This window comes from Seriola dumerili, unplaced genomic scaffold (assembly GCF_002260705.1).
Source record: "Seriola dumerili isolate Sdu_G_001 unplaced genomic scaffold, Sdu_1.0 BDQW01000110.1, whole genome shotgun sequence".
Taxonomy (NCBI): domain Eukaryota; kingdom Metazoa; phylum Chordata; class Actinopteri; order Carangiformes; family Carangidae; genus Seriola; species Seriola dumerili.
In genome coordinates, this window is record NW_019174365.1 from 533,359 (window position 1) to 559,996 (window position 26,638).

At 42.2% G+C, this 26,638-nt stretch overlaps 1 protein-coding gene across 3 annotated transcripts in view; it reads right to left on the reverse strand.

Moving 5' to 3' along the window:
- The window catches only part of LOC111223085 (uncharacterized protein KIAA1522 homolog), a 32,635-nt gene extending 9,450 nt beyond the window's left edge, over positions 1 to 23,185 (reverse strand). For 2 of the 3 annotated variants that reach the window (XM_022747110.1, XM_022747109.1), the window contains exon 1: positions 22,816 to 23,185. In XM_022747110.1, coding sequence (XP_022602831.1) covers positions 22,816 to 23,047 — 232 coding nt within the window. In that variant the 5' untranslated portion in view covers positions 23,048 to 23,185. Of the gene's footprint in view, positions 1 to 13,925; positions 14,072 to 22,815 lie in introns of those variants that run through there. The other variant, XM_022747111.1, reaches the window with a different exon arrangement.
- Between the last annotated feature and the right edge of the window lie 3,453 nt (positions 23,186 to 26,638).

The following is a 26,638-nucleotide window of genomic DNA, read 5'->3' on the forward strand; positions in this document are numbered from 1 at the left end:
CTTATGTTGGAGCCACTTTTTTTCTTTTTTTTTTTTTTTACAGGTTTTCATTGTGTTTGTACTGTTTGGGTCAGCAAGACAATACTTTTGTCAATAAGGAAATTTCACAGTTTATAAGTATAAAATACAAAAGGGTCAAAATTGTTATTTTAAATGAACTTGTGTTTGCTGTCATCCTTCCCATCTCCGAGTCCAACACTAACTACACCCATAATCACTGATATATTTTAGTGTTATAAAGTTCTACTTGTCATTGTCCCTTCCCTAATGAGAGCCTTCAGCATCATGCATCTGTCTGACTCTCATTATCTAAGTGCTACAGGGGCCACATTTGACAGGAGAGGTTGTGTCCCCACAGTGAAAAGCTAAACAACCATTTCAATGTACTGTGTGTATTCCTCTCTTCTATATCACCGCATCACTTTCTCTAGTGCCCTCTTTCACCCCTCTGTCTTTGCCAATCTCTCCCTCTTCACATCTTTCTCTTCCTGTCTGCTCTTTAGCCTTATAGCCACAGAGGTCTAGTTTGAGTTATAAATAGCTGACATAGCCTCAGTTCATCATCTCTAATGGTGCCGTGTGTGTGGATGAGTTTCTATGTGCCTACTAATGTTTCCTGACAAACTGCAGAGGGTATGAAACACAACACGGCCATGGAAAAAAAAAAAAAAAAAAAAAAAAAAGCTAAAAAGGCTGATTCTGTGCCAAAATATAAAACCAGTGCTGTGTTGTGCTGCATCAGAACATCTTTGATCCACTTGCCCTTCCCAATGGGAATAAACAGCAGGGGGCTACAGCTGGTCCATACACCCGGACCAGCTGGAGGGACACGCTGGAGGGTAGAAACACAATTACTTTTAGTCACACTGCACCAACACACGACTCCTGGCACTTGAAAATTGAGGTGGGGATACTAAGCTTCTTCAGTGAGGAAATCTCCACCACAGTGTCTAGGGGTCAGACTGACCGGCCCGGGGTACTGGCTGTGGTTCAGATTCGGGGTTAGCAGGGCTGGAATAAGCTGAGGCCTTCAGGAGAACAGCTTTAGACATGGGAGCCATGCCAGAGGATTAATGTTGCCACTAACTTAACCTGTCCATCTCTTTACCTTCTACACCCTCACTCCTGACATCTGTTTTCCCTCTATCACCACGTCTTACAGTTCTTTTAACACCATATTTTCACTTCCTGTCTTGAAGAATCCCCTGGATGACATCACTCAGGCGGCTAATTCATACTCATTATCTCCTAATCCATATTAATTTCTGCGAGACAGTTGACCAATATGGGGCATGTGGGAGCTTATGTGCATGAGAAAACCGCTTTGTGTCGTGGTGATGTGGCAAGCACTCCCTTTCTTCAAAAATAAATCCTTCCACACCCAGTCCCCTCAAAGCAGACCTTTACTAAGTGCCAATTTTTGGGGGTCTCTGGCCCGGCATGCGTACCCCCCTGTTGTTAACCAAGACCCCTCATATCAATATTCATTAGATGGCCTAAAGAGACACCATCTGGTCTTGGGGGAGAGGGCAGAGGGGAGAGAGGGGCTTCAGATGCCTTTGATTCGGTGCACACAACACACCATTCCACTGCATAAGCAAAATAACAGAGTGCAGTACAATAGAGGAAAGTTATATATGCTAACTTCTCGCTCATGTAGATTCCCCAAACTCACACTTAAACCCAAAAAAAACAAAACAAATATTCAGTTCCTTTTAAAACAATTTAAAATCAAGCAGCGTGGTATTTTAAGGGATAATTTGTCTTAACTCCACAAAGATAATATCATAAATCAACTGAGTCAGACTGCTGGACTTGTTAGCAGGTCAAACAGCCTGTTGAAGAACAATCAGAGTTCAAACAGCCAACACACTCACTTGTTAAAATGTCAAAGACCAAAAAGCATTTCGGCTCATTAGTTAGAGCCACATTCAAAAATAACTGTAATGATCTGACGTGCCAATCTCTTTTACTGATTTACATCTCATGTTGTGGATTGTCTGGAATCTGTTGTGTAACTAAATTTAAACTGGATGTGGTAGTGTTTACTTTATTTTTCTTTCTTCAGACGCAGCACACAAAAACTTTCCATCCATAATGCACTCCCATAAACTTGAGGGACTCACAAGAGACACATTAAAAAAAAAAGAGAATAGTCAAAGTCAGCGCAGCAGAGGCAGATATATATTTACTTTTAGTCCCATGTGTGGGTCACGTTAAAAAACTATAATTCTCCTAATGAAACTCAACTGAATTTCTTGTTAAAGCGCCTAAAGCCTCCATGATGTCCACTTCTTTGAAAACTCACGCCTGCGATTTGTAATGCAGGACTTCTGTTTAACAATTGAAGTCTCAAGCCCGAGCCGAGACAACCCTGATGACGTCATCAGGTTTATTTTTTTTCAGACCAACAATTCATTCATTTGCAGTTAGCAGCTCTTCAAGACAAAGTAACCCACCACACCTATTCATTTGCAGGAAGAAATCTGGAACATAAGTGAGTAAGTTAGAAGATAAGGAAACAAAGACTGACTGACGTATTTAATAAAAGGTAAATATATCAGTTTTTCCACCGGAGACAAAGACAGACCTCATCTCTCTCAGGAGAGATCACATAGACAAGTTGATCTATATCAACACTGTCATTCATTGTACACACCCATATAACTTCTTGCTCCACTAGAGAGTGCTGCATCAACTCTGACTCTTGTCTCTGCAAGTATGAGACTGCAAAAACAGCAGGTCATCTGATGAGGATGTTTAGCGTGGATACACAGGGTCGGCTTGTACTGATAGTGGACAAAAAGCAGCTAAATGTAAAATGTAACTCCTAGTGGACTGAGCAGCCCTAAACCATGACGCTAATACACAAACACACTTATTGGAAAATGTGATAGTGTGACCACACGGTGAGTATTAGCTCATGTCATGTCCTCAGCTCACCCTTTCATTTGCAGTACAGAAGAGGAAGGAGCTAAGCAGAGAGAGAGAGAGAGAGAGAGAGAGAGAGAGAGAGAGAGAGAGAGAGGGCTGTTCTGTCTTTGTCATAACCTCAACATCAGTATCGGGTGAGCATAGACGCCACTGGACCATAAGAAGTTACAGGGTTTCCACTTCACGCCCGGCTGCACTTGAAAACGGCCACCGTGTGTGTGTATCAATGGGTGTGTGGTTCAATGAGTACACGCTGGGTTCACTAGAAGAAAAAAAAATGGAGGCACAAGGGGAGGCAGGCTTATGAAGTAAAAAACGAGATTAAAATTGATAAAAATTAAAATGTTGATCACAGTGTTCACCAGGTAGAAGCAGTGCAGGGATGACAAAAATCTCCAAGTTTCAAATATAAACTTTCAATTTTTTAAAGGCTCAGTAATTCTCTTAAACAGCTAATAAATAATACATTTGTTAAGGACTATTGTCAGTGCTGGATGAATACACTGTTTTGGATTAGTGAGTATTTACAGCAGCAGGCCAGCGCATGTGGAACTGAATCAAAATAATCTGCAATACTCCAAACATGTCACAGAGTAAATTATAAGATATATAAGGATTGTGGCTACCCACCAATACTTGTTAGTGGGATTAACACAATGTTTGTTTTGTTTTTTAATTCTTTTTATCTCCAGCTTTATCCATTAGATGGGTTTACACTACAGCGTCTTTAGTGATATCACTAGATATACAGTGGTGTGCCTTTGTCCATTGACCACTATGTTTTGCTGCAATATCGTTCTCTCCCAGTTGCTCTTTCCATCCGTATAGATAGATGCAATGAAACTGCCAGAGAACAGGAAGAGAGGGTTAAAATGTGACCAGCAATAAACCTCCAATCGCTGAAACATACAAGCACACATGCACGTGCACACACATGCACGTGCACACACACACATAGGTGTCATTATTCAGCTCATTGCTGCTCCCCTGATTTGTATTCTATGGCTGCTGTGGTGGACTTGAGTTATAAGCGTCCCTACATTGAGTGGTGTAGTATTAACCAGGGGCAGAGAGATGCAGGCTAACCTCCATCCTCTTTGTATGTACATAACTAGTGGAATATTTCATGTTTCGTGTATCTTTGTTATGTTAATATCTCACAGTCTGTTCAGGTGGCCTGCTCACAAGTAAATAGTACCTGTGAGATTAGGCTCATTCCTCCCTGTGCTTATCTGATGAGAGCTGATGGCTGTCGAGGGAGCATAAAAAATGAAACATACAAAATGTAAAACTTGTACTACAGGACCCTGGAGATGGCGGGGAGATGACAGCAGAGATGAGGAAGGTGACTGAAGGAGAAGGGCAGAGGAAATGGGAAAAGGAGTAGGAGGGGAAGGTACGGGGCAGGAGGAGGACATAAATCATAGAGTACAGTAAGTGACACTACTACTGATTACAGGTTATGCAGCACCATTGTGCAATGCAGAGAGTACACTTAACAAACTACTACTCAGATACCAGGTTTGTTTACAAGTAGTTCAGCTGACATTGCTGTTTACAACACCACTGCATTCTGCATAATCTAAACTAAACCAGCGAGCATGGTTCCTTGATGGATCATATTGTACTATATGTCCTAACCTAGCCCTGGTGTGTCATTACTTCAGCAGAGATCAATCCTCTATTTGCAGCACTTCTTAATCCTGACCTGGAGCAGGTTGTTAACCTGAGCCGAGCTGACTGACTGCACTTCAGGACCCTCTGCATTGGCACACATACACATACAGAGCTAAACTTAGCTGCTGCAGCACCCACTGTGCTTAAAAATAGCAACAGTCACTCTGTTTGTAATTATCCCTCTCTCGGCTCCCCCCCACCCCGTTCTCTCTCTCTTTCAACCTGATAAGGGGATTGTGGGTATTTTTCCTGAAGGAGGATGAGCTGTTTTTGCTGCTTGTCTTTCCAACTTAAAAGCTTTTTTTGAGAGCCAAATTGAAAGCTCTGTAAACACTGATACAGATATGGATGCCTCAGAGCGAAGACACAGATGACCTCCTGTTCAATACATTAATCTGCAAGATAATAAATCTATTTGCTGCCAATTGGTGTGTGGGAGCGAGCATAGGAGTCGCCTGGGTGACCCAGGAAAATTAGAGGGTATAGAGAGATGCAAAGGCCTCCAGACGAAACCACCCTGAGAGCAGACAGAGTACAAGTGCAAAGCATACTGAAAGAAGAAAATATGTCTTAACTTATTTAGTATGTGTTTCCAATGTAGTGTCACAGAGACAGATTCTGTTTTTGCAGTTATATTGACTTGACCAACTATTTTGTGTTTATACTACACAAAATAGTTTGTAAAGGTGTTTTTTGTACTACAAGCAGATATGAAGTCCAAAGAGCAATATCTGCAAATAGAAAGAAAAAAAAAAGCGCAGGTTCTGCAGGTTATTTGAGGCCATGTCTCCCTAATGGTGAATCGTCTCATTTAGTATGACTGATGAGTTAATGAGAGACCTCCAGCTTCCGCAAAGACTCATCTCCGAGCAGGACAGGACAGGACAGGCCCGATGTCCTCAAGTCTGATTCCTTTGTCGGACCTTTGTTGGCTGGTTTGGACTGAAGCAAACTTCAAACACACAAGGACAGTCTCAGCAGAAAATGCATGTTAAACAATTTCTTGTGACGTACAGTCCTATATTTAAGTTCTGCAATGAGTCACAGCATGGGCTAATATCAGGTAAAGAAGTAAGTTTTGGAAATTTGCTTGTTCACTTTGCTGCCGAAGGTTAGATGAGAAGACTGACGCTAGAGTCAGCAGCCCTTTAGCTTACCTTAGCATTATGACCAGAGAGGGGGAAACAGCTAGCCTAGCTTTGTCCCAAAGTAACAAAATCCATCCACCATCACCTTTAAACGCGACTCATAACACATTATATCTTGTGTGTTTAATTCCTAGAAATTTAAATGTAAAAATGAAAAGTTGTGGTTTTACAGGGGTCATGTCTTCCAGTCTTTGTGCTGAGCTAAGCTAACCATCTCCTGCCTGTAGCTTCATATTTGGGGTCGGTATATTTGTTTTAGGGAATCAAATTACTTCAGTGGCAGATTGTTGCCTTAAAAGGGTTAAAAGGGTAAAACTCCCAGATTTTAAAACACAATTGCTTTTTTCAGCTTTTCAGAAAATTCAGTATTCAAACAAAAAAAACAAACAAAATTTGTAATAACTAACTTGCACTTACTGTACAAATCAGTGGTTTCATAGATTTGCCAATCTGTCCTATTATCAAAAAATCTCCTGTCTTGCAATGCTACATGACAAACCACAAGATAGTATATCTGCACTGCCACAGACAAAGATCCATGAGGCCTGAATTATCACCATAAAACTGCCACCGAGATGAAGACATCTATTTCACAGGAAAAAAATTCTTTCACGGTTAGCAGCTGTAAAGACTCCCAACCTCCTTGACCTTTTTTGAATTGCAATAATGACAAAAATCAAAATGTCACAGTCTGGTCTCGTTAGAGAATCAGAATGTATGTCTGTAGTTCACTGTCCTTGTAACCAAAATGTCACTTACACCATTTTATGCGCCCATCCTCCACTGGGAGTTAAAGAGATTGTAAAGATTTCCAGACATTGACTTTTCTGTGAAACAATCGTCCCTTGTTCTTTTCTGTACATGGACTCTGTCTACTATAATGGATTAATTGCCTCTGATTCAGCCACCAACTGCTGTGACCCAGAGGAATGGATATAGAAGCCATTTTACAATGCAAAGTATGCATTCAGGATGAAGCGCTTGCTCCGTCACTACGGAAATGTTGATGCTTTTCATCATCATCATCATCGAGTGAGCTGATGAGACGAGAGGGAGCAGAGTTGAGATGAAAAAGAAAAACATGTGCTGACGTCCTGAGTACTGAGCTGTGAGATACGAGTGAGGAGACTGACAACTTTAAGTTCATTTGACTGTGCGTCATCCAAATCACGCCAGACACATTAGGCTTGAACAGATGTAGCCTGTTTTCAATACACGCCACACATGTAACACACACACACACACACACACACACATAAATGCACAGGCAGTGAAAGTATGCAATATAAGTGCTACAATGTGTGTAAGTGAGTGAAAGCGAATGAGTGTTGTGAGAGCGTGCATGTCAGGTCATGCATGCGCCTCCTGCCCACAGAAAACAACAACTCATTCTGCCAATTGTGTGGCTTCATTAGTGTCGCAGAAACACGCTCTTCCTCATCACTCTTCCTCAGTGAAATCCTATTATGCACGGCCAAGGAACTAAGCTTCTCCTTCGTAAACAACTCGAAACCATTTTGACTGAATCAGTTTGAAAACACTTGTAAATCCGCGTGAAAAGACGACAGCGTGTTTGAGTAAACGTGCTGCCAAATGTTGAAGTACAAAAGGAGGCCGAGGCTGGCGCCGGCTCGACACCATCTGCTTGGCACAGATACTCAGCTCCCCAGTGTAACCTCTTCACCAACATGAGTCCAAGGTCTCTTGACACCAGTGAGATGACATAACTCAAGTTGTTGACTTTAATGATTGTTTGGCTGGCTAAAATCCCTAAAGTATTACACTGATTGACTCTATATATGTATCATTACATTTATTTGCCAGCGACCATTTGCAAAAGGTATTAATCTTAAAGAACTTGCTTTTGTAGCAGATTTAGCTACTAGCTACTCTCCATCTACAGGCAAACGCTACGAGACGTCAGACAAAACAGAAGTAGCTTTAGAGTGAGTGTTCTGTTATATAAGGGAGGTTCTGTGGGGCTTGCAAAATGATGTTCAGAAAAACAGTGTTTCTATATCATGCTTTGTATTTGATTCGCTGACAACAAAAATTTGAGTTGAGTAGAAAAGATTTGTAGTTGTGAAAAACAAAACTGTGCACAATTTAAATTAACAGTGAGGTTGCACAAAAAGAGAAGTGTGTTTGTGAACATCTGGGAATTCAAAGCAGAAAACTGTGTGAAAAAGTCAAAGTTCCCACACTGTGTGCGACACTGAAACTTTTGGGCCTGTGTTTCATTGTTTGTCCTTTCTGGTACATTTCCACGTGACACACAAAAGCTTCACTGAGACATGCCACGATCTGCTGTAAAAGCTGCTAATATACCTGAAAAATTTCAGTGTCAAATCATGCGACTCAAGTGAGGATTTTAGTGTCCTGCAATGGACCAAAATGTTGATTCTGCTGCCTTTTCATGTTGATAAAGATACTTTTTTGGGGGAATAACCGAACAGCTTTAATTAGAATAATAATTATTTTGTTACTGGTCAAGTTGTGGTAATCATTCCTGATTTTATGGTTAAAGTTCATCCAAAAATATTGGTTTCAGTCCTGGCTTTCAAACCCCAGACAGAAAATAAATCAGACAGTGATTACAACGGCTTATCAAACCAGATTTATTTTCATCAGAGCCAGAAGAAAAGTAAAAGCCCCTTTTATGGTTGGATAAGTTAATTTCAGCGAAGTTTAACCTTAGGTTTGATATCGCTTTCTTCTCCATCAGCAGGGCAGGACCTGCTTAGCTAAGACTGTCACAAGTTTCAAATTACAGATTAGACACAGTGACGAAGCATAACGTGAGCGATAAACAACGAGTTTGTTCTCATTTCAAAATGATAACCATCAAATTCGAGCCATGCCAAAAGTTGAAATAATTACTTTTGAGTAGCAGGGTCACATACAGGTCTGTGTGTGTGTGTGTGTGTGTGTGTGTCCGATGCTTTAATTCAATTTCGGTGGTGATGCAGGAAGAAGCCACTGGACTGAGCCCCATTACAGAGCAATTCAAACACTGGGTCCTTTTATACTGAGGACGGAGATACAGCCTCTGATACAATCAAGCTGCAGGAGATTTGAGCAGCAACATGGTTTGTACGCGGTCAGAACCGGTGTTTTCTGGGGACATGTTACTTGAAATAAATGTTACCCAAACATGAAGTCCGATACTTAACTAACTTAAACAAAAAAAAAGTGTCATTACCTTGTCACCTCACCTATATATAAAGCAGAAAACATTCCCATTTCTTCAACTATTGATATTTCTGACCACGCAGATGGAGCGCAAAAAGCTGTAAACAAGGGCTAAACAATATGCATAAAAAATCATACTGATTATCAAAACAATGAACTGAAAAATGCATCAAGTCTCTGGAAAAATGGAGAGTTGACTTGTCACTACAAGTGATGCCTTTCACATTAGACAGTCATTTGATTCACTGTTTAAATTAAATCGTTGACTTGTGCAGCTTTAATTAAGCAAAGTGTTATACTAAGGTGATTTATAATGGTAAGGTGTTTAATGGATTACTGCACTCAGGTAGAAATCATATAATTTCTAAAAATGACAAACGATCTCAACGCTGCTCCTAAGAAAAGGCTGAAAAACAGGATTTATTTCAAAGTGGCAGCTGAGTTAAATTTGGGTCTTAACTTTGGGTTGAAGTCATAAAATTGCAAACTTACAAACGCTCCACATACACTTTCTTTTCGCACGCATGAGACTTTCTAACGGGTTGTGGCTCATTTAGAAGGAATGATCCCAACTTGAAAGTGTTCATGAAAGAGATGCCATCCAGTGACTAAAAATTTCCCATGCTACATTTAGGACAAGAGTATGCAGACTAACCACAATTGCATGCTGCCAAAAACGTCCTTTCATTTAAAAGGGAGAAAACAAAAGTTCCTGCTCCTAAAGGGCATGAGAGGACAGGACAGAGGAAGAAGGTAATGATCTCCCTTCATCTGCAAAGAACACTCTGGCGACAGTTTGGTGCAACAGGCCAGAACATGACATTACAGGTGAAAAATTGACGACGACAATTAAAACAGGCAGAACAAAGACAGGCTGCACTGCCCTTGGGGTCTTGAGAAACCTAATGTCACAGGAAGGAGGCGAAGGAGGTGATGAATGACAAGGCTTTTCACTGGCTTTGCACTCAGTCTCCAGCACAGACAAAAGAAAAATTAGAAAGTTGTAGATGGAGGAGAAAGAGAAACAGAGGAAAGTACAAACGCAGAGGTTGGTTAAAGAAACACTCCTCCATTCGTCCTATTGTTATGTCTTCTGTGATAAAAAATTCAGCTTCAAAAGGAGCAGAAAAGAAACAAAAAGAAGGGGGAATGGAGGCACTTGTGTTCAGGTATTGCTTGCCTGCCTGAAAAGCAAAGGATGGCAGTGAGATGCACAGAGAGAAACAGCAACAGAACATAAAAGATCAGGGCTGGAAGACGAGATGGGGCGAGGCGTAGGAGGGATAGATAACAGAGACGAAAAGTCATCCTCCCTTTATCCAACTGTGTGTTGCCTAAGCTGTCTGCGGGGAGTCCGTGACTTTGACAGTGGCACACAGTAAATGGGATCTTCAAAGGAGGACCAAGAAGAGAGCGTCTTAGCCCCGCTTACGGAAATCAAAAGGCTTAGGCGAGCCATACTCGGCAGGATAATGGAATATGGAATATCACACCCTGCACAAGACAGTCGTAATGAAAATGGCAGGGAAATCCGGTGCCAGCCTTGTTCTCGAATTATACACATCCCTACACAACATGTTCATGTCTTTGTCTTCTCTTCCCATTATATTTGCTCAACTAAAGTCACCTTCTTTCCATTCTTCTGCCCTAATGCTGTCATCAATTTTCATTTTTCTTCACCTCTCAATCCGTCACTGCCCCCTTTTTCTTTTCTATTTTTCACAGTCAAAGGCAGAAGTTGGCGTAAATCTCACCGTGTCCAAATGCAAATGTCACACCTTTGGAATGCTGAAGATAAATAACAAGCCGACAATCCCAAGGTCAAGGCGATAAAGGAGAGGAAGCGGAGTGGACTGAAGCGCAGAGGAATGAGATAAAGGGGAAAGCCAGGGGAAGGAGGGCGTGATTTCAATAACATGTCCTGATATTTCTGGTTTGTAGTAATATTGGTTTATTAGATGGATCATTCTGACGTCTTACTTTAATGCGAAGACACACTGAGTCAGACTATCCAGTGATGAAAGCCAGCTGAGGCTCTCCCTGCAGAGTGGACAGTTATGAGAAGGTAATGTGAAACATCTGGAGACCCATCAGCTGCATCGCATGATTTCAGAAAACATCAAACATGTGTGTCTGTGTGTGTCAGTGTGTGTGTGTGTGTGTGTGTAAGACTCCCTCTGCATCACTGACCACCTGTGGATGCAGTAAAGTGAGTTCATAGTGAGCTAATCTTGTCCACTGTAGCCACTCAGTGCTCACATCACCAGATGAATAGTCATCTTTGTGACCCTCAGGCTCAGCTGGCAACATCTCAACTCTACTCAGCATATTGTGTCCTTTAATAGTTTGTGTGCAGACAAATGCATCCAGTCATTGATAAGTGATGTGTGTGTTACTGTGTCGAGTGAAACAAAGTTCAAACTGAAAAAAAATGAAAGCATCTAGCATCATCATTGTAGCCACCAATGAGAAAATCTATCCAGAGTGTATTTGTATTTTTCATAACTCATAAGATAATTCAGACAGAAAATCTATCAGCATCTATTTTTATGGTCATATTGCATATCACAATGATAATATCATCCCATAAAATGAGGATGAGGTCAGTGACTAAGCAAAAGCCAGTGGGAAGCTTGAGATGAAGAACAAAACACACTCCCACGGATGACCTTGACCACAAATACAGACAAAGCCATGCGGTGCATGTGTGACATCCAGTCTGTGAGGTGTTGGAGTGCACAACATCAACAACAACTCAGGTGTTGTGAGAGGTTTCTTGATTGGAACATGGCCAAAACCACAGAGATGACACATATTTCAGGAGCACGTAGTGAGCATCTATTCACCGAGCTCATCTCCTGCATGTTACATTAGCCTGCTACAACTAGAAGCTGCATGCGCTGCTGCAGCACAGAGACCATGTACTGTGTGGTTGCTGCCTTTACTGTGGATTTAATCCATTAGCTATGGTTTACTGGTATATAAATAAAGCCAACATGAAGTCAACCCAAAGGAATATTGAATCAACATGGCAGCAACCTGAACATGTATGCAAAGCACTCTCTCCCCTTCTCTCCTACTTGATCTGGCTTTATGTTTGGATGTTGTGTAGAAAGAAGCAGCTACTATCATCTTAAAAGAAAAAGGGATTGAGCCTCATTTCGTCCTGCCCTGAGAAGTTGTGTGTTTGTGTGCTGGATGGGTGTCCATGCGTAAGGAAATTGGCTGGAATGTGGGAATGCATTCACACCCCAGGTTTCTGAATAAACTCCCCATGAATGAGGGCGGCGAATAATATAGGAGAACAGAAGAGGACGATCACACACACACACACACACACGCGCACACACACACACACACACACACACACACATACACACACAACCCACACAGACATCGACCACCCTGAGAGAAAATCAAATCAAGATGTGTTTGTATGCACACGTAGTCATTATCTACTATGAGCACAGTTCATCTCTCATGTAGACAGACACACACCGACACACACAAATGCCATCCTCATGTTGTCATAAGAGACGTTCCCTAATTGCCCAGTTACTGGCTGCTGATATGGCATACCACCACACCATTAACATGCAGGTTTCAGGGTTCAGTGGGGTCAGCTGTTTCTATGGTAACCAGTGGCATCAAGGTTCAATTTCAGCCATGTTGGTTAAACATAAGCTGAACTATCAAGACATTTTCTCTCATCTGCACAAGCAAGCGAAATGAAAGTCTTTCACGTTCTGATTCATCGTGGTCCGATTGTCATGGCCGCTTTGTTCTGGCCAGTGTATCATGCCGTCTAATGACACAAGCAGATAAATGCACTTGGTAATATTCTAATGCACCATCTCCCACTGATGGCCATCTAACCATGACAGCCATATACAGAAAGAGGCACATGTGTGGCAGGTTTGCGGTGGACAAACTGCTCCATCAGCATCTGCTTTATCACAAGTCTTTAGACATCAAATTTCGTTTACAAATATTGGCTGACATGGACATATTTTTTTCAAGCCACACTGACTCAAGTGTTTGAACTCAAAGTTGAAAGTATTTTGTCAGTAAACCAAAGCAGGAAAAAGAGAGATGACATTAAATTCTCTAAGATACACAACAGCAAAAAGAAGGATGCAGGCAGAGAACAGGAAAGAGAAAACAGCACCTCAGAAAAATAAAATAAAATCCACAGCAGCCTTGTGAGAGAAAAATCTCAGCGGCAGAACATTATCTGACAATCTGTCTCTGTCACTGGGAGCTTGTGTTAAACCTGTTATTCAGGTGGGTTTTAGCTGCTTCAGGGACACTTAACAGAGACAATGATCAACATGGGACAGGCTAAGCTCTGTTTTCCACTGCAGGTATAGTGGTCTGGCAATAACAACAGAGTCATAAAATACCCCCCCCCCACCCCCCCCAAACACAAACACACACAAACACACATAGTATATACACACTGTGGCATTAAGGTGGATGGTGGTTTGGGGGCGAATTCAGACTCTGTCTTCAATTAAAACCCTCTGTTGACCTTCTCATCTATCAGCAGGAGAAACAAATCACCAGAACAGCAAGAAGGCAAAAAAAAAAAACTCTTTTTCCCACACATGAACACACACAACCCTGTTCTGCACAGCTGTGCAATAAGCAGGAAGCCTTGAAGCTGACTAAGGGAAAGTCAGCATCGCAATATTGTCATTTTGCACCCAAAAAGCTTACTGTAGGAACTAATTCACATGCACATGAGCCCACTATCTCACACACACACACACACACACACACACACACACACACACACACACACACACAAGTCAGCTACAATCTAATCCCTTCACAAACTCCTCACATTCAAAACAAGTCAAATTTTACAAGCAAGAATAAAATGATCCTCCCTGAACAGTCAGGACTTTAAAATGAACATTTACGACAACACACATCAACACATCCCCTCCAGACATCCTGCGCTCCTCTTACCTGTTTTCAGTTTGTCTGGACGTCCGAACAGCCAGAAGCCTTTTGGTTTTTCACGGACAGGGCTCGGGGACAAGGACACAGAGAAGTTTTTCTCTGTCTCTACCTTCTTCTTCTTCTGGACGCTGTTCCCCATTCTGGGGCAGTCCTGAAGCCCCCTAAAGGGGGTCTGTCATCTTGTCGTCCTGTAACATTACATCTGTATTCCTTCTCATAAGATCTTTCCACAGTCGCTCGCTGTCCAGCTTGAAAACCCACCCTGAGTAAAAGTCTATAACGTGCTCCTGAATCCCTGTAGTCAAATCATTCCTGCTGATTAAAGTCCTGCTGACACACATACACACCTTGGTATACTGTAGACGCGCTAAAGACCCACTGACACCATTCCCATACAAAAAAATAGACTCCAGCTGAAATGCTGTGACACACACACACGGATCCACAACACAAAAATCCCTCACAAACACTCCAATCAGTCCTATTCTCCGAGCTGACACACTTCTAATCATGTACCTCCAGCTGCTGAAGCAACGGCAGCATCCGGCACTGACAAGCTCACTACCAAGTGTGCGTATGCATCTATGTGTGTCGTTATGTGTGTGTGTGTGTGTGTGTGTGTGTGTGTAAGTGCCCCTCCCACTCTCTGCCTCTGTGATCGCTGTGCTCCCATGCAGGCTGAGCATTCACACAGCTGAGCATATTCAGGAGAAGGGTAAAAACACACACAAACACACACTTATCTTCATCATCATATTCTCATCAATTGATTCACACACTGTTCTCCAGTGGTTAACAGCAAACTTCAGTTGTGTGCGTCCCCTGATTTTCTCTTTCAGTGAGCAGTGATCAGTTGTCTTTATTGCAAACCATTATAAGTTCAGACGACAGATCCTGTCAACACGATGTGGTGATGGAGAAAACACAGATTCCTCTGTCACAGTTACACACACACACTGACAGCCGCTGACGAGAAGAGAGCAGTATATAGAAGTGGTGTCTGTGTGCGGGAATGAGTAATAAAGAGCAAGAATAAAAACTGAGATACAGGTAAGAGTGGAAACTACAAACGGCGAAGGGTTGCTCAATAATTCAGCTGATCTTTACTGGTGCAGATCTGCTGTCTGCCACCTTTTGAAACTCCTCACAACACACACACACACACACACACACACACATACCGACACACATATGACTACACACAAACACATAAAAACTATAAAGAGCGGGATATATGCCAGTCCACTAGTCGGACAGATCAAAGCTTGTTTTGAGATGAGAACATTCCAGCTATGCTTAGAGGGAGTACAGATGAGGAGCCAGATGTTACAGAAATGGAGATGCTGGGGAGTATCAACATCATTTATGTTAAACAGAGCAATATCACAGCAATGGGAGACAACAGTGAGCTAATACAAGGAAGCAGATATAGCCAGCAAAAGTGCCAAGAACCCCTTCGTCTTTACTGTAACTCATCATCTTCCTCATTCCTTCTGTTCTGTTTCCCTCTGCCTCCTCCCACCTCCCCCACATCCCTAAAAATGTACAGTGTTGAACAGTGCCTGAATAACACGATGGCTTGGCAGGGGATGTCCCACACTGATGATATCAAGACCGTTGCCATCACTCAGTGTCGGTGACACCGCTCCAGGAGCTCGTGGATCGATAGCAGTTATCCAGAAAGAGGTCAGTGGGAGACATATAGAAGAGGAGAAACGATATGATCCATATCATGTGAAACTGAGATTCCATATTGGAACAAAATGGAAGAAGGAAGGGAGAGTGATGATGAGGAGTAAGGAAATGAAACCATACACTCCTCATCATGGTCACCCTGATCATGTTTCTTCCCACCACTCTGATGTGTAGAGAACTGCTGGAAGATAAAAAGCACTCCAATAAAAAGCAGATTTACTGACTGGGGGGGGGGGGCTGCTAGGCTGCTGGACGAATAATTTATAATCCCCTGTCGTTTTTGCTATAAAAGAGAATCGATTCGGTGCCTTCAGAGCAGGAGAAGTTACTGGGACTTTCCAAATATGAATGTGAACCCTTACAGTGACAGTACGTGTATGAACGCATCCGTGTGAGAGACAGAGAAAGATGTAAGACTATGATGTCACTCAAGCAAAGTGTAAAACGATCTGCAATAAACTGCTCAAAGAGAGATGATGCCTCTTAATGCAGCCCCAACAGAACCACACCCAGTACATTTGTGCTCGAGTACTCTGAGCTCGCTATCTCATCTGTCATGGAGTGCACTTAGATTGTGTGTGAGTGTCTTGTGTGTGTTGAGCGCTCTATACCCTGCCTTCACCTACGAGCTGCAATGTGCCGTGCCAAACATGCCCTAGATACATTTAAATATGAGTGTGATCAAAGTGCGTGTCACTGTCGAGAGAGATTTTAGGTTTTGACAGCTGCAGGGAACTCAAAGGACTCAAAGAGTCGGTCTCTGTGTGTGTGTGTGTGTCTGTGTGCGCACATGCGTACATTAAAGGACATCGGTGTAGAGGAATGCCGTTGTCAGGGAAGAGTCGTCAGAGAAAGTGGTTGTCAGGGTGACCATCACCAGGGACGCAAGAAAGGATTAGGGAATCAACCTTTCTAAATGTCTCTGTGTGTACTTTTATTGGTGTGTGTGTATCTGAGACTAAGGAGGTCTGATACTAATGGCCTGAATTAGGACATCTGTTTAAAACAGCTCCAGTAGTAAAATAGTAGCAGTGATTATAGATTGACTGATATGACCTTGATGGGATGTATTAGCCTTGGTACGTCTTCACAGATAAATCCTCACATTCACTAAATCTGCAAACATCAGCCAAGCACTCCCATCTTGTGGCAAGACTCTGCCATCACAATAGAAAAAAACCTAAGGACATAAAGTGGCATTGATTCAAAGCACTCGATACCGTGCCCGGTCACTAACATCCAATTGCAGAGCGGCAGTTTCAGTTCAGTCTAACCTGCAGCACCTACTGGCAAGAAAAGCAGATGCAGATGTAAAAAAATGCCCAGGTTCGCCATCTACAGGCAAGGAAAGTAATGAGTCATAAAACTGCAGGTTTTTTCTGTTTATGTGCCCTTTGTGTGAGTGTGTATGTGTGTTTTCAAAATGCAAAGAGTTTTGTTGTTGCAGCATATTTTCTGCTGAGTACTCGGAAAAGTATAAAGTTCACACTACTCTGAATGTCGCTGTGTGTCCTCCTGGTTAGTTTTATTCAGATTATATTTGCTCAATAATGGAAAAATGGCCAAACTGAAGAGTGAAAAGTTAAAAGACGTTAGGACTCGTTAAATGATTAATTTCCATGTACACGAAAAGATATATATGCGGTTGCAAAACTACAAGCTGAATTGTATGTTATTATTTTATATCGACCACAGGTCAGTGTAAAAGATTATGTTCCATTTTTATTAATTAGTCTATTGTGTTATGGTTAAAAGTTGATATAGGTGTTCAGTGTTCAGAATTTCAGTTGTTCAGGGATTTAATGATTAGTTGATTAATCACTTAGTTGATCCAAAAACAATTAATAGGCAACTACAGTATTTTGATAATTGATTCATAATTTCAGCCTTTTTGTAAAGTTAAAATGTGAAACTTCTGTCGGTTCCAGCTTCTTAAGTGTGAGAAAATTGAATATTTTTGGGTTTTGGACTGTTGGTTGTACAAAACAAGACACGCAAAGATGTTGTATTGGACTCTAGGAACCTGTGATAAGCAGTTTTTTCTACTTTTTGCCATTTAATGCGCTTAACAATTAATCTGTCAATCAAGAAGATAATTGCTGATTAACAAATAGTGAAAATAATCATTAGTTGTATCATAATTACTGTTTTTTCTGTGGTAGGTGTAGGACTTTGTAGGACAAAGTTTTTACAGGGACTGCAGCCTGCTCAATATAAATGTGTGAGTTTGAGAGTTAGTGAGGTCTGCCAGATGATCAATCATAATATGGAGCTGCAGCTTAAATCAGAAACAAACATGAGATAAAGGGACACTGGTCAGCTCAAGCTCGAGCTTGAGCTCAAGTTCTCAGAACATATATGGCTTGAAATGTCACTTAACTCAAGACTGACTGGATTCCTGAGTTGCTTTGTCATCGTCTGGTCTATTCTTCTCTTTAGAGAAAAAAACCTCCCAAAGACAGAACACGCAGCTGGATCAGGTAAACATTGTTCAACAGGTGTATCTATTACAAAACGTTACATAACAGGAGCCTCACATACACACACACACACACACACACACACAGTCGAGGGTAAATCAGTTGATCATCCCTGTGTATACAGACTCCCACTCCCTCAGTCCCACACTGATGTCTTCCAGCTGCTTCCCCACCACATCAAACACAGTCCATTTCCTATAAAACAACCCATTAGCTCTTATTCCATAAACAATACATTTATAAAAGGATTCTGATTTTGATTACAAGACTACATAAGTGTCTATAATACATGTAATTTGTATGGGCTTGCCTGAACAGCATGTGTGCATGATGCTCTAAAGACGATAGTAAAATCATATTAAAAATATTATTCCAAACAATGAATAATATCCTATCAGCTACAGTGCAGATGCTGTGACTTCAATTCTTATTATGTGTTCCTGTTCTTTCTACGTTATTTCCATCTTCGTTCTCTCACTCTGCTGTGTGCTACTTTACTGTAAATCCTCGTGTTAAACGTGACCTGAAAGACGATTAATGTTTCACTCCGACATCACAGTCGGGCCCTATTGTTGCCTCACGGTACTGCTGCCACAGCAACACGCTCCTCACAATGCCGTTGCCTGAGAGACGTTTACCTCACCGGCGTGGCTTCAGGTCTGCGGTGATGGATGAGGGTTTGGAGGTATCTGCTTACCCAGGTAAAATTACCTCACTCATCACAGTGTATGTGTGTGTGTGTGTGTGTGTGTGTGTGGTGAGTGATGTTCGCAGGGGTTGCATTAAACTTTCACACTCCTCCCTCTCTGCTGCATGCCTTTCCTTGCCCTCCACTCACTCCCTGCTGTATTAAAGTAGCCTTGAGTTGTGGCCTGTAATAGAGCTCAGGCTGTATACAATGTTCTCTGTGTAATAAGATGTTTGCTCCTCAATTACTTTGCTAGGTCTGTAATCTGCACTGTAGTTTGTGAATCTACACACCCTGACTGTATTTTGTGATGTGGCGCCCCCCCCCCCACACACACACACACACACACTTAGAGAAAATCAAGCAAACAATGGGATCCATAACAAACAGATTTACAAGATCTGCATTTATGACACAGTAAACAGTATTCTCTGCAGACACACATGGTTTCACACATGTAGAATACAATGACTACACACACGGACACACGCGCGGCATCCCAGGGATTGCGCACAATGACCTCACTGCTCAAACAGCCAGCCAAAGATGGGCTGTGCTGGACAAAGCAGGTAGTTGCAGGGGCTCTATACGCCCTTGTGTGTGTGTGTGTGTGTGTGTGTGTGTGTGTGTGCGTGGAGGTGATGTAATGAGTGCTAGTGTTGGGATGGCGCCGCCTTAAGCCCAGCAATATGACGTTGACACACACAAACAGAGATACCCTCTGATACCGGGTAGCACTCGGTCACACACAGCTCTGCAGACGTCCACACAACAACCATAAACACACACTGATTACACAATAATAAGCAGTGAAGACCAACACTCCCATACTGGTGCTGAACAGAGGATGTTAAGCAATCTGAGAAGCAAATCAAAAACAGTAATATGTGGTAATGAATAAGCAAGGACTGCAAAAAACCTGAGACAGAGAAAAAAAGATGCATGTTTGTATGTGTGTGTGTGTGTGTGTGTGTGTGTGTGTGTGTGTGTGTGTGTGTGTGTGTGTGTGCTCTGAAGTCGCTCTAATTAAAAAAGCATTGAGAGACTGTTCTCTAAGAGTCCTCTCAAGGCTGAATGGGGCTTTGTCATTCGTTGTAATCTCTCCTCTTCATCGCATAACTCTAGGCCCAATCTGGCATCCAGGCTGCCACGCACTCGCACTCACACACGCACACGCACGCGCACACAAACAGACCTCGACACACACACACACACCACTGTAATACACAGCTCCCAGGAATTCAGCACATCAAAGAGTGTTTTTTTTTTTTTTTTTTTTTTTTTTTTACAGGAGGGGAATCTCAGTAAAATATAGCTGGCTGGCAGAGCTGGACCACTGACTGCTGGATCACAGAGGAGCCAGTCATGCAGGGATGACACAGCCAACTTAAATCAGCCAACAAAGACATTACAGTAAGAGCAACATGTAAGTAAACCACAAGGGGACAACACAAAGATGTGTACAGATGACGACAAGTTTGTCATAAAGAAACAAAAAGGTGCAGTGGTACAAGAACACAAAGCTAAATAGGCCTCTTCTTTAGGCGACTACACAACTATCATTTTGTTTAGTAAATGGAGAAAATGTCAAAGTAACTTCACCAACACCTTCTAAGTATGAATATGTGTATGAGAACATGTGTTTGTGTGTGTGCGTGTGTGTGTGTGTGTGTGTGTATGTGTGTACAGACTAATGCTTTGTCTTGTAAGGTTTCCAAAGTCACCCAGCGGGTTCAGGAAGAATGAACCACAGCAGCGAGAAGAAAATAAAGGTGCAATGCACCAATTATTTGCTGGTGGGAAAAGAACAGGCTTCCTTCACTTTCTCTGCAGGAGAGAAAAAATGGCAAAGAAAATAAGACAATCCAATGTGTGAACCAATTTGTTCACACACACACACACACACACACACACACACACACACACACACACAAACTCGCAGGTGAGACAGAAAGCACCAGCTGTTCGTGTTGGTGAATTAAGGAACAAATCATTCTGTCAAACTGCATGATTGTTGCTTTTGTGAAAGTAAAATGGGACTCCCCAGGCTATACAGNGACACAAACACAGACACACACACACACAAACTCGCAGGTGAGACAGAAAGCACCAGCTGTTCGTGTTGGTGAATTAAGGAACAAATCACTCTGTCAAACTGCATGATTGTTGCTTTTGTGAAAGTAAAATGGGACTCCCCAGGCTATACAGACCTCCTGTGTGTGATGACAGCAGGTTAACTTTGACAAGATCCAGTCACGATTTACAGCTGCATTTTGGAATACTGTTAGAATTAAGACAGAACAGGAGAGGGCGTCCTGTCTAACTTTCACTTTCTGTTTTTCAGATTTCACCTATCTTCTCTCCAAAATAAAACTTTCAGCTGCTAGTAAACCCATCTGTAGTTACACAAGGATCCACGATCAATCACAGTCAGTCAACAGACACGAAACAAAGCTAGATTTTTTTTAATTTATTATCTTTAAATAAACACCATTGAAACTGCTGTAACACGCTTAGCGAATACAGAGAATGAGCAGACTTTGTCTTGGTCACTTTTCCAGCTGCAGCTCCTGGCCTAGCTGGATGTTCTCTGATCTGTTTCTTGGACATGTTTGACTGTGGTCCTCTTCAGTCTTAAAATGGGAAAATCAAAATGCCAAAAAAATGGTTCCCACACATTCTTACCATCAGCCTTTGACCACATTCTCTGCTGGGGAATTATCAGCCCTACTACTAGTTAATCTTTGGTTTCAAATAGAGTCACTGTCTGTGTTGCCCGTCCAGTGTTCATAGTTCTCATAATAAGGGATCATGGAAGTCCCTTTTCGTCGGAACAAGCACAAAAACCACAAAGGAAACCGGCCAAAAAAAGGTCTGAAAAGATTGTGAATCTGGATTTCCAAGAGTTGTTGGATAGTTACTACAGTAACACACACACACACATGCACACACATACAATGACAGAAGAGAAAGGGATGGCTTTAGAGGTGGAACAAAAACAGGAAATGGGGACTGTGGGTAATCTCTGTGCTGCCGACCAAGCAAACGCATCAGTAAACAGAAAAAGGGGATTAAACCCCTGTGTCAGTCTACGTGTGTGTATGTGCGTGTCACAACTTCCAGGTTATAGACGTACAGACTGATGTCTTGGCGATAACTAAATCTCTCTTAACTTTCCATCTTAATCCAAAAGTCCACACATTTCTCTGAAACTTCGTGACCACACAGTCTGTGATTGTGACAGACAAAACAAGACAGAATTACACAGCAGAGTTGCCCAACAAGCAACCCGTGGCTTCAAAACACTGATCAGCAACTACTCTGAACCTTGACAGAACTTGTATGTCCCGCTTTATTAGAGACAGAAGCTCTCATTGACTGCTTTTTTTAAAACCTGCATTAGTAGATATTTTGGCCACTTGGGGGCAGAACAACAAGCTGTGAACACAACAATTAGCTGTTATGGCAAATGTATAACCTAACACTTGTCTGTTTGAACCTCCGGCTGACAAGGGGCAACAATAGCATTAATTCTGAGTTGTGTTTCTGGCCGCCTCGTGAATTTTAGCTTCTTTTTTGCTCCTTTTAGCTCTTATTACATCTCCACCATCACATGAGGGTGGTGCTCCACTATGCTCACCACCTGGTCGCTAAATTTGTCTGCCTGCTGACTGGTTCTGGATAAGTGGTGTACAGTGACTTCCTTTGCTGAAAACAGCTGCCTACTGTGGCTACAAATGGGGTTCATGAGGGCAGTGAGAGAGAGCCATAACAGTAAAATGCGAGTGTGCAAAACCAAAACAATGAGCTTTTATTAGTTCGGATTTAGAGTTAAAATATGATTTTTGTTTTCATGAATACAATCAATTTAAATTTCATTCATTAGCTGCTATTTAAACTCATTTCATACACTCAACTTTTAATGGCCCTTTTATGTTTAAAGATTATTGTAAATGTGAAAAAGTCTTGACATTTTAAGTCTTTAGTGAGATTCTTCTGTTGTCTAGTATAGTATAACGCCATGACCACTCACCTTTTGCAGGATCATGGTTCTGAAGTCCCAGTTTGGCATCCGTCACACCAGTACCAGTTCGGTTCAGTCCATTGCCGATGCTCTTCTTCTTCCGGCTCCCCTTTAACCAGCTGAAGGCCTGCCCCAAGGAGCTTCCCGGCTTCCTCTGCCCACGCTGAGCCCTCGCTTCCCGGGCTAAGATCTCAGTGATGTCCCTGGGCACCAGGTCACCTGTGGACCTCCTCCGGGACATCCTGGAGGTTGGTCCTGGGAGCTAAGGCCCAGTACCTCCCCTTAAATCAGTGTGTGTCTTCTGTCAGAAATAGGTTACAGGATCTGAAATCTCCCTTCCTTCGGAGGGTTTGATGAACCCCTCTGTCCCTCTTTGGCCTCGCTCAGCGTCTCTGTTTTTCCTGTCTGTCACCACCTGGGACAACAATGAGATCAGCAGAATAAGAGAGACAGGTCGAGATGGAAAGAGAGAAAAAAGGCTGAAAATGAAAGCCACAGGGAGGACAGAGTTACATGAGAAAGCAGGAACAAGACCATGAAAAAGAGCAGACTAATTAGAACAGGGAGATTAACTGGAATAAGTCAAACTCACAGAGGAGTATTACAAAATACAAAGGTAAAAAATGGTGAAAAATTGTGAGAATAACTGTTAACAATGTATCAAGACCAAGAGCGTTCCCACATTGTCCTACTAAAGTTTTCCCTTTACTTGTCCGCCCCAACTTTCCCTCTTCCTATTCTCTCATTTTTGTGTTTGTAGAGAAGAAGCCCCAGGGAGGAGAACTGGACCTCTGCAGCGTCTATGTATGTGTGTGTGTGTGTGTGTGTGTGTGTGTGTGTGTGTGTGTGTGACATGTGGTTCACATCAGCAGAAAAGTTTGTATGGGTGAGTTAGAGAAGAGAAAGAAGCTTAATTCAATAAAACTAGCAGTGGAAAATACTTTGAATGCATACTTTTTACTTTGTAAAGACATACATACAAAGAACGCTGATGAACACAAGCAATTTCTCTACATGTTGCCCCACTCACAAACAATGCAATATACGTGCCGTGAAACCGTGAGACATGTATACAACTTACTCGGAAAACGTGCTGTCGTCTCCTCCGCTCTCGTCTTTTCTCTCAGCCTGAGAACAGCCTTGCGGAGCATGTGTGTGTGTGTGTATGTATGTGTGTGTGCGTGTGTGTGTTTAGCAGAGTGAATGAAGCTCCATGCTCTCTGAACAGTCAGTCCCTCCCTCTGTATGAGAGCCAGCCTCTCCTCCCACCTCTCACAGTGCTGTTAGGAGTTAGGTACTCCATTTCAGTGCTGGCTAGTTCCAAACAGCTGGGATTTAGTATTTTAGCTTCAGTGTTGAGTCCTTTACTTGACCTGCACAAGTCATTGGTAGTTTCTTGTCATACAGTTGGCTTTCCTTTTATATTCTCTCTTAGCCTCCTTTCCGGGGATCAGGTGCAGTCATCCCAGTCTCCCTCAGGAGGGGAACCCCTGGGTCACGAATCATCATGGCAGCTAGGAAAGAAAAATACACTCCTTGGATCAGTGTATCCATATTATAAGGCAATACAAGACAACAAGCCTGGTGTTATTCTTGTGTGGTTTTCACAGAGGGTACAGGTGGATTTCTTTTGCTCTTGAAGAAAAAATCTTAAAAAGCAAATCTGATGGCAAAGTTTCCTGGAAAACTACTGCAGAGTCCAGTGTTTGAAGGTGGTCTGGCAAAGGTGAAGAGGTTCAGCTCTTTCTGTAGATAAAAGGGAGTGGCTCTTTCCTGTCACTGTGTAGCCAGGTGGAAACCCAACACCCCTTGTTAAAAATAACACACACACACACACACACACACACACACACACACACACACACACACACACACACACGCATAATTAGACCAACAGGTAGGGTGAGTCACATGAGGCCAGTTAACTTTAAGTCTTGTCCAGTTGTACTCACTGTCAACATGGAAGCTGTGTGTGTGTGTGTGTGTGTGTGTGTGTGTGTGTGTGTGTTTGTGTGTGTGTGTGGGTTGGGGGGAGACACATGTCAGATGTAAGTGCAGTGCATATACATGTGTGTGGTAGGACTAGCTCATCTGGTTTGAATGTGGAGGGGATCCACTGGGGAGGGGAAGGGGAAGCAGGAGGACAGGAGTCAAAGCCTTGAGGGAGCAGAGTGAGACACACCTGTGACCACTGTGACTCAGTCTTCTTCATTTAGCTCCTGAGATGGGACAGATAAATTACCTGTCTGCTGGGATTCCTGGGCTAATTCTGGCACAGGATCTCCGGACATCACGATCAGCCAAAGTTTCTGTATCAAAAGGGCAAACATAATGGAGAATCATATGGATCATCTGCAGCCAAGAGGGAATTAATACATGTGGAGTGAATTTACTTAACACACTAAATATTGGGTAAAATTATCATGTGCCACATTGCCTTTATCACCCTAAGATTTATACGTTAACTTGCTCCATCTCCCCCAAAAATATCTTACCTATTGGACAGCTATGAATGTGAAATGATTCATAATGTCTCGGTGTGTGATGAGTTAGTGACTAGCTGTGTGTGTGTGTGTGTGTGTGTGTGTGTGTGTGTGTGTGTGCATGTGCATGTGTGAGGTGGGGGAATCCATACTGTATGCGTGTACTGGTGTGTTGGGAGGGGCTGAAATGAGTCATAGTTTAGTTCACTCATGCCGAACACATTGAAATGTTTTAACGTTTCCATGGCGATACAATAGAAAACAGCCACACTCGGTATGTCTGCAAGGGAGCTGAAGAGTGTCTGTGCTTGTGTGTGTGTGTGTGTGTGTGTGGTAAGAGGTACAAAATCATTAACTCCCAGAACGCTATGGGCCTACTGGGGAATGTAACACCAATCCTCCCCGACTCTGTTTTCCGCTGTTTCTCTCTTTCTTCGTCACTTCTTTTCTAGCTCAACTGTTGTAGCTACATTTACTGACTATGTTTACATGCACGTACGTATTCTTTTCCAAGCCTTTCTGCTAGAGAGAAGATTACGCAGAATTAGTTATGGAAATGTTAATACTTTTTGAAGGAAGATGGTCATGCTAACAACTTAAGATGGTTGTAGAATAAGATACGGTATAAGGCAATGGGACTTCTGAGCGTGTTTTGGGATCCGTTTCGTATGTAGCTGCAACAAACTTTAATTCTATATCATTAGTGGAGGAATACAGACAATCTGGGATCATGTTTATTTATGGATACATGATTACAGAGATATGCGGGATCTTGTTATGTATAAATAATAAATCTTGCAAAAAAATGAGGCAGTATCTGGAAAACTGTGCATATAAAACATAACCGCCGACTAAAACAAGTTCAAACAGTCTGAAGTCCAAAACATAACAAGCATAGCAAACTACAAGGAGCCTGTGGTGCCTCACACATAGGAGTGTGATATGTATAAAAACATGCACACAATGAAAATACTAACATGCGGGTATTTTGTAAATATAATGTTTACCGTATTCACCATCTTAGTTTAGCGTGATAGCGTGCTAACATTTGCTAATTAGCAATAGACACAATAAACTAAAGTATTGGACAAATTAACATTTTGACCTGATGACAGCAGTAACAGAATTAAAAATTTTTTTTGTTAAAGTTCATCTTGTGGGAATCATGAATGTGTTTACCAAAATGTATTGTAATCATCATTCAAAATGACAAGTGTCAAAAAGCTGGTGGAAAAGTCATGGGCTCACAAATGTCATTGAGATTCATCCTCTGAGGGCCATGAATGTTCGCACTAATTTGATGACCATCCATCCAATAGTTGTTGAAAGTGAAGGACTGACTAACTGAC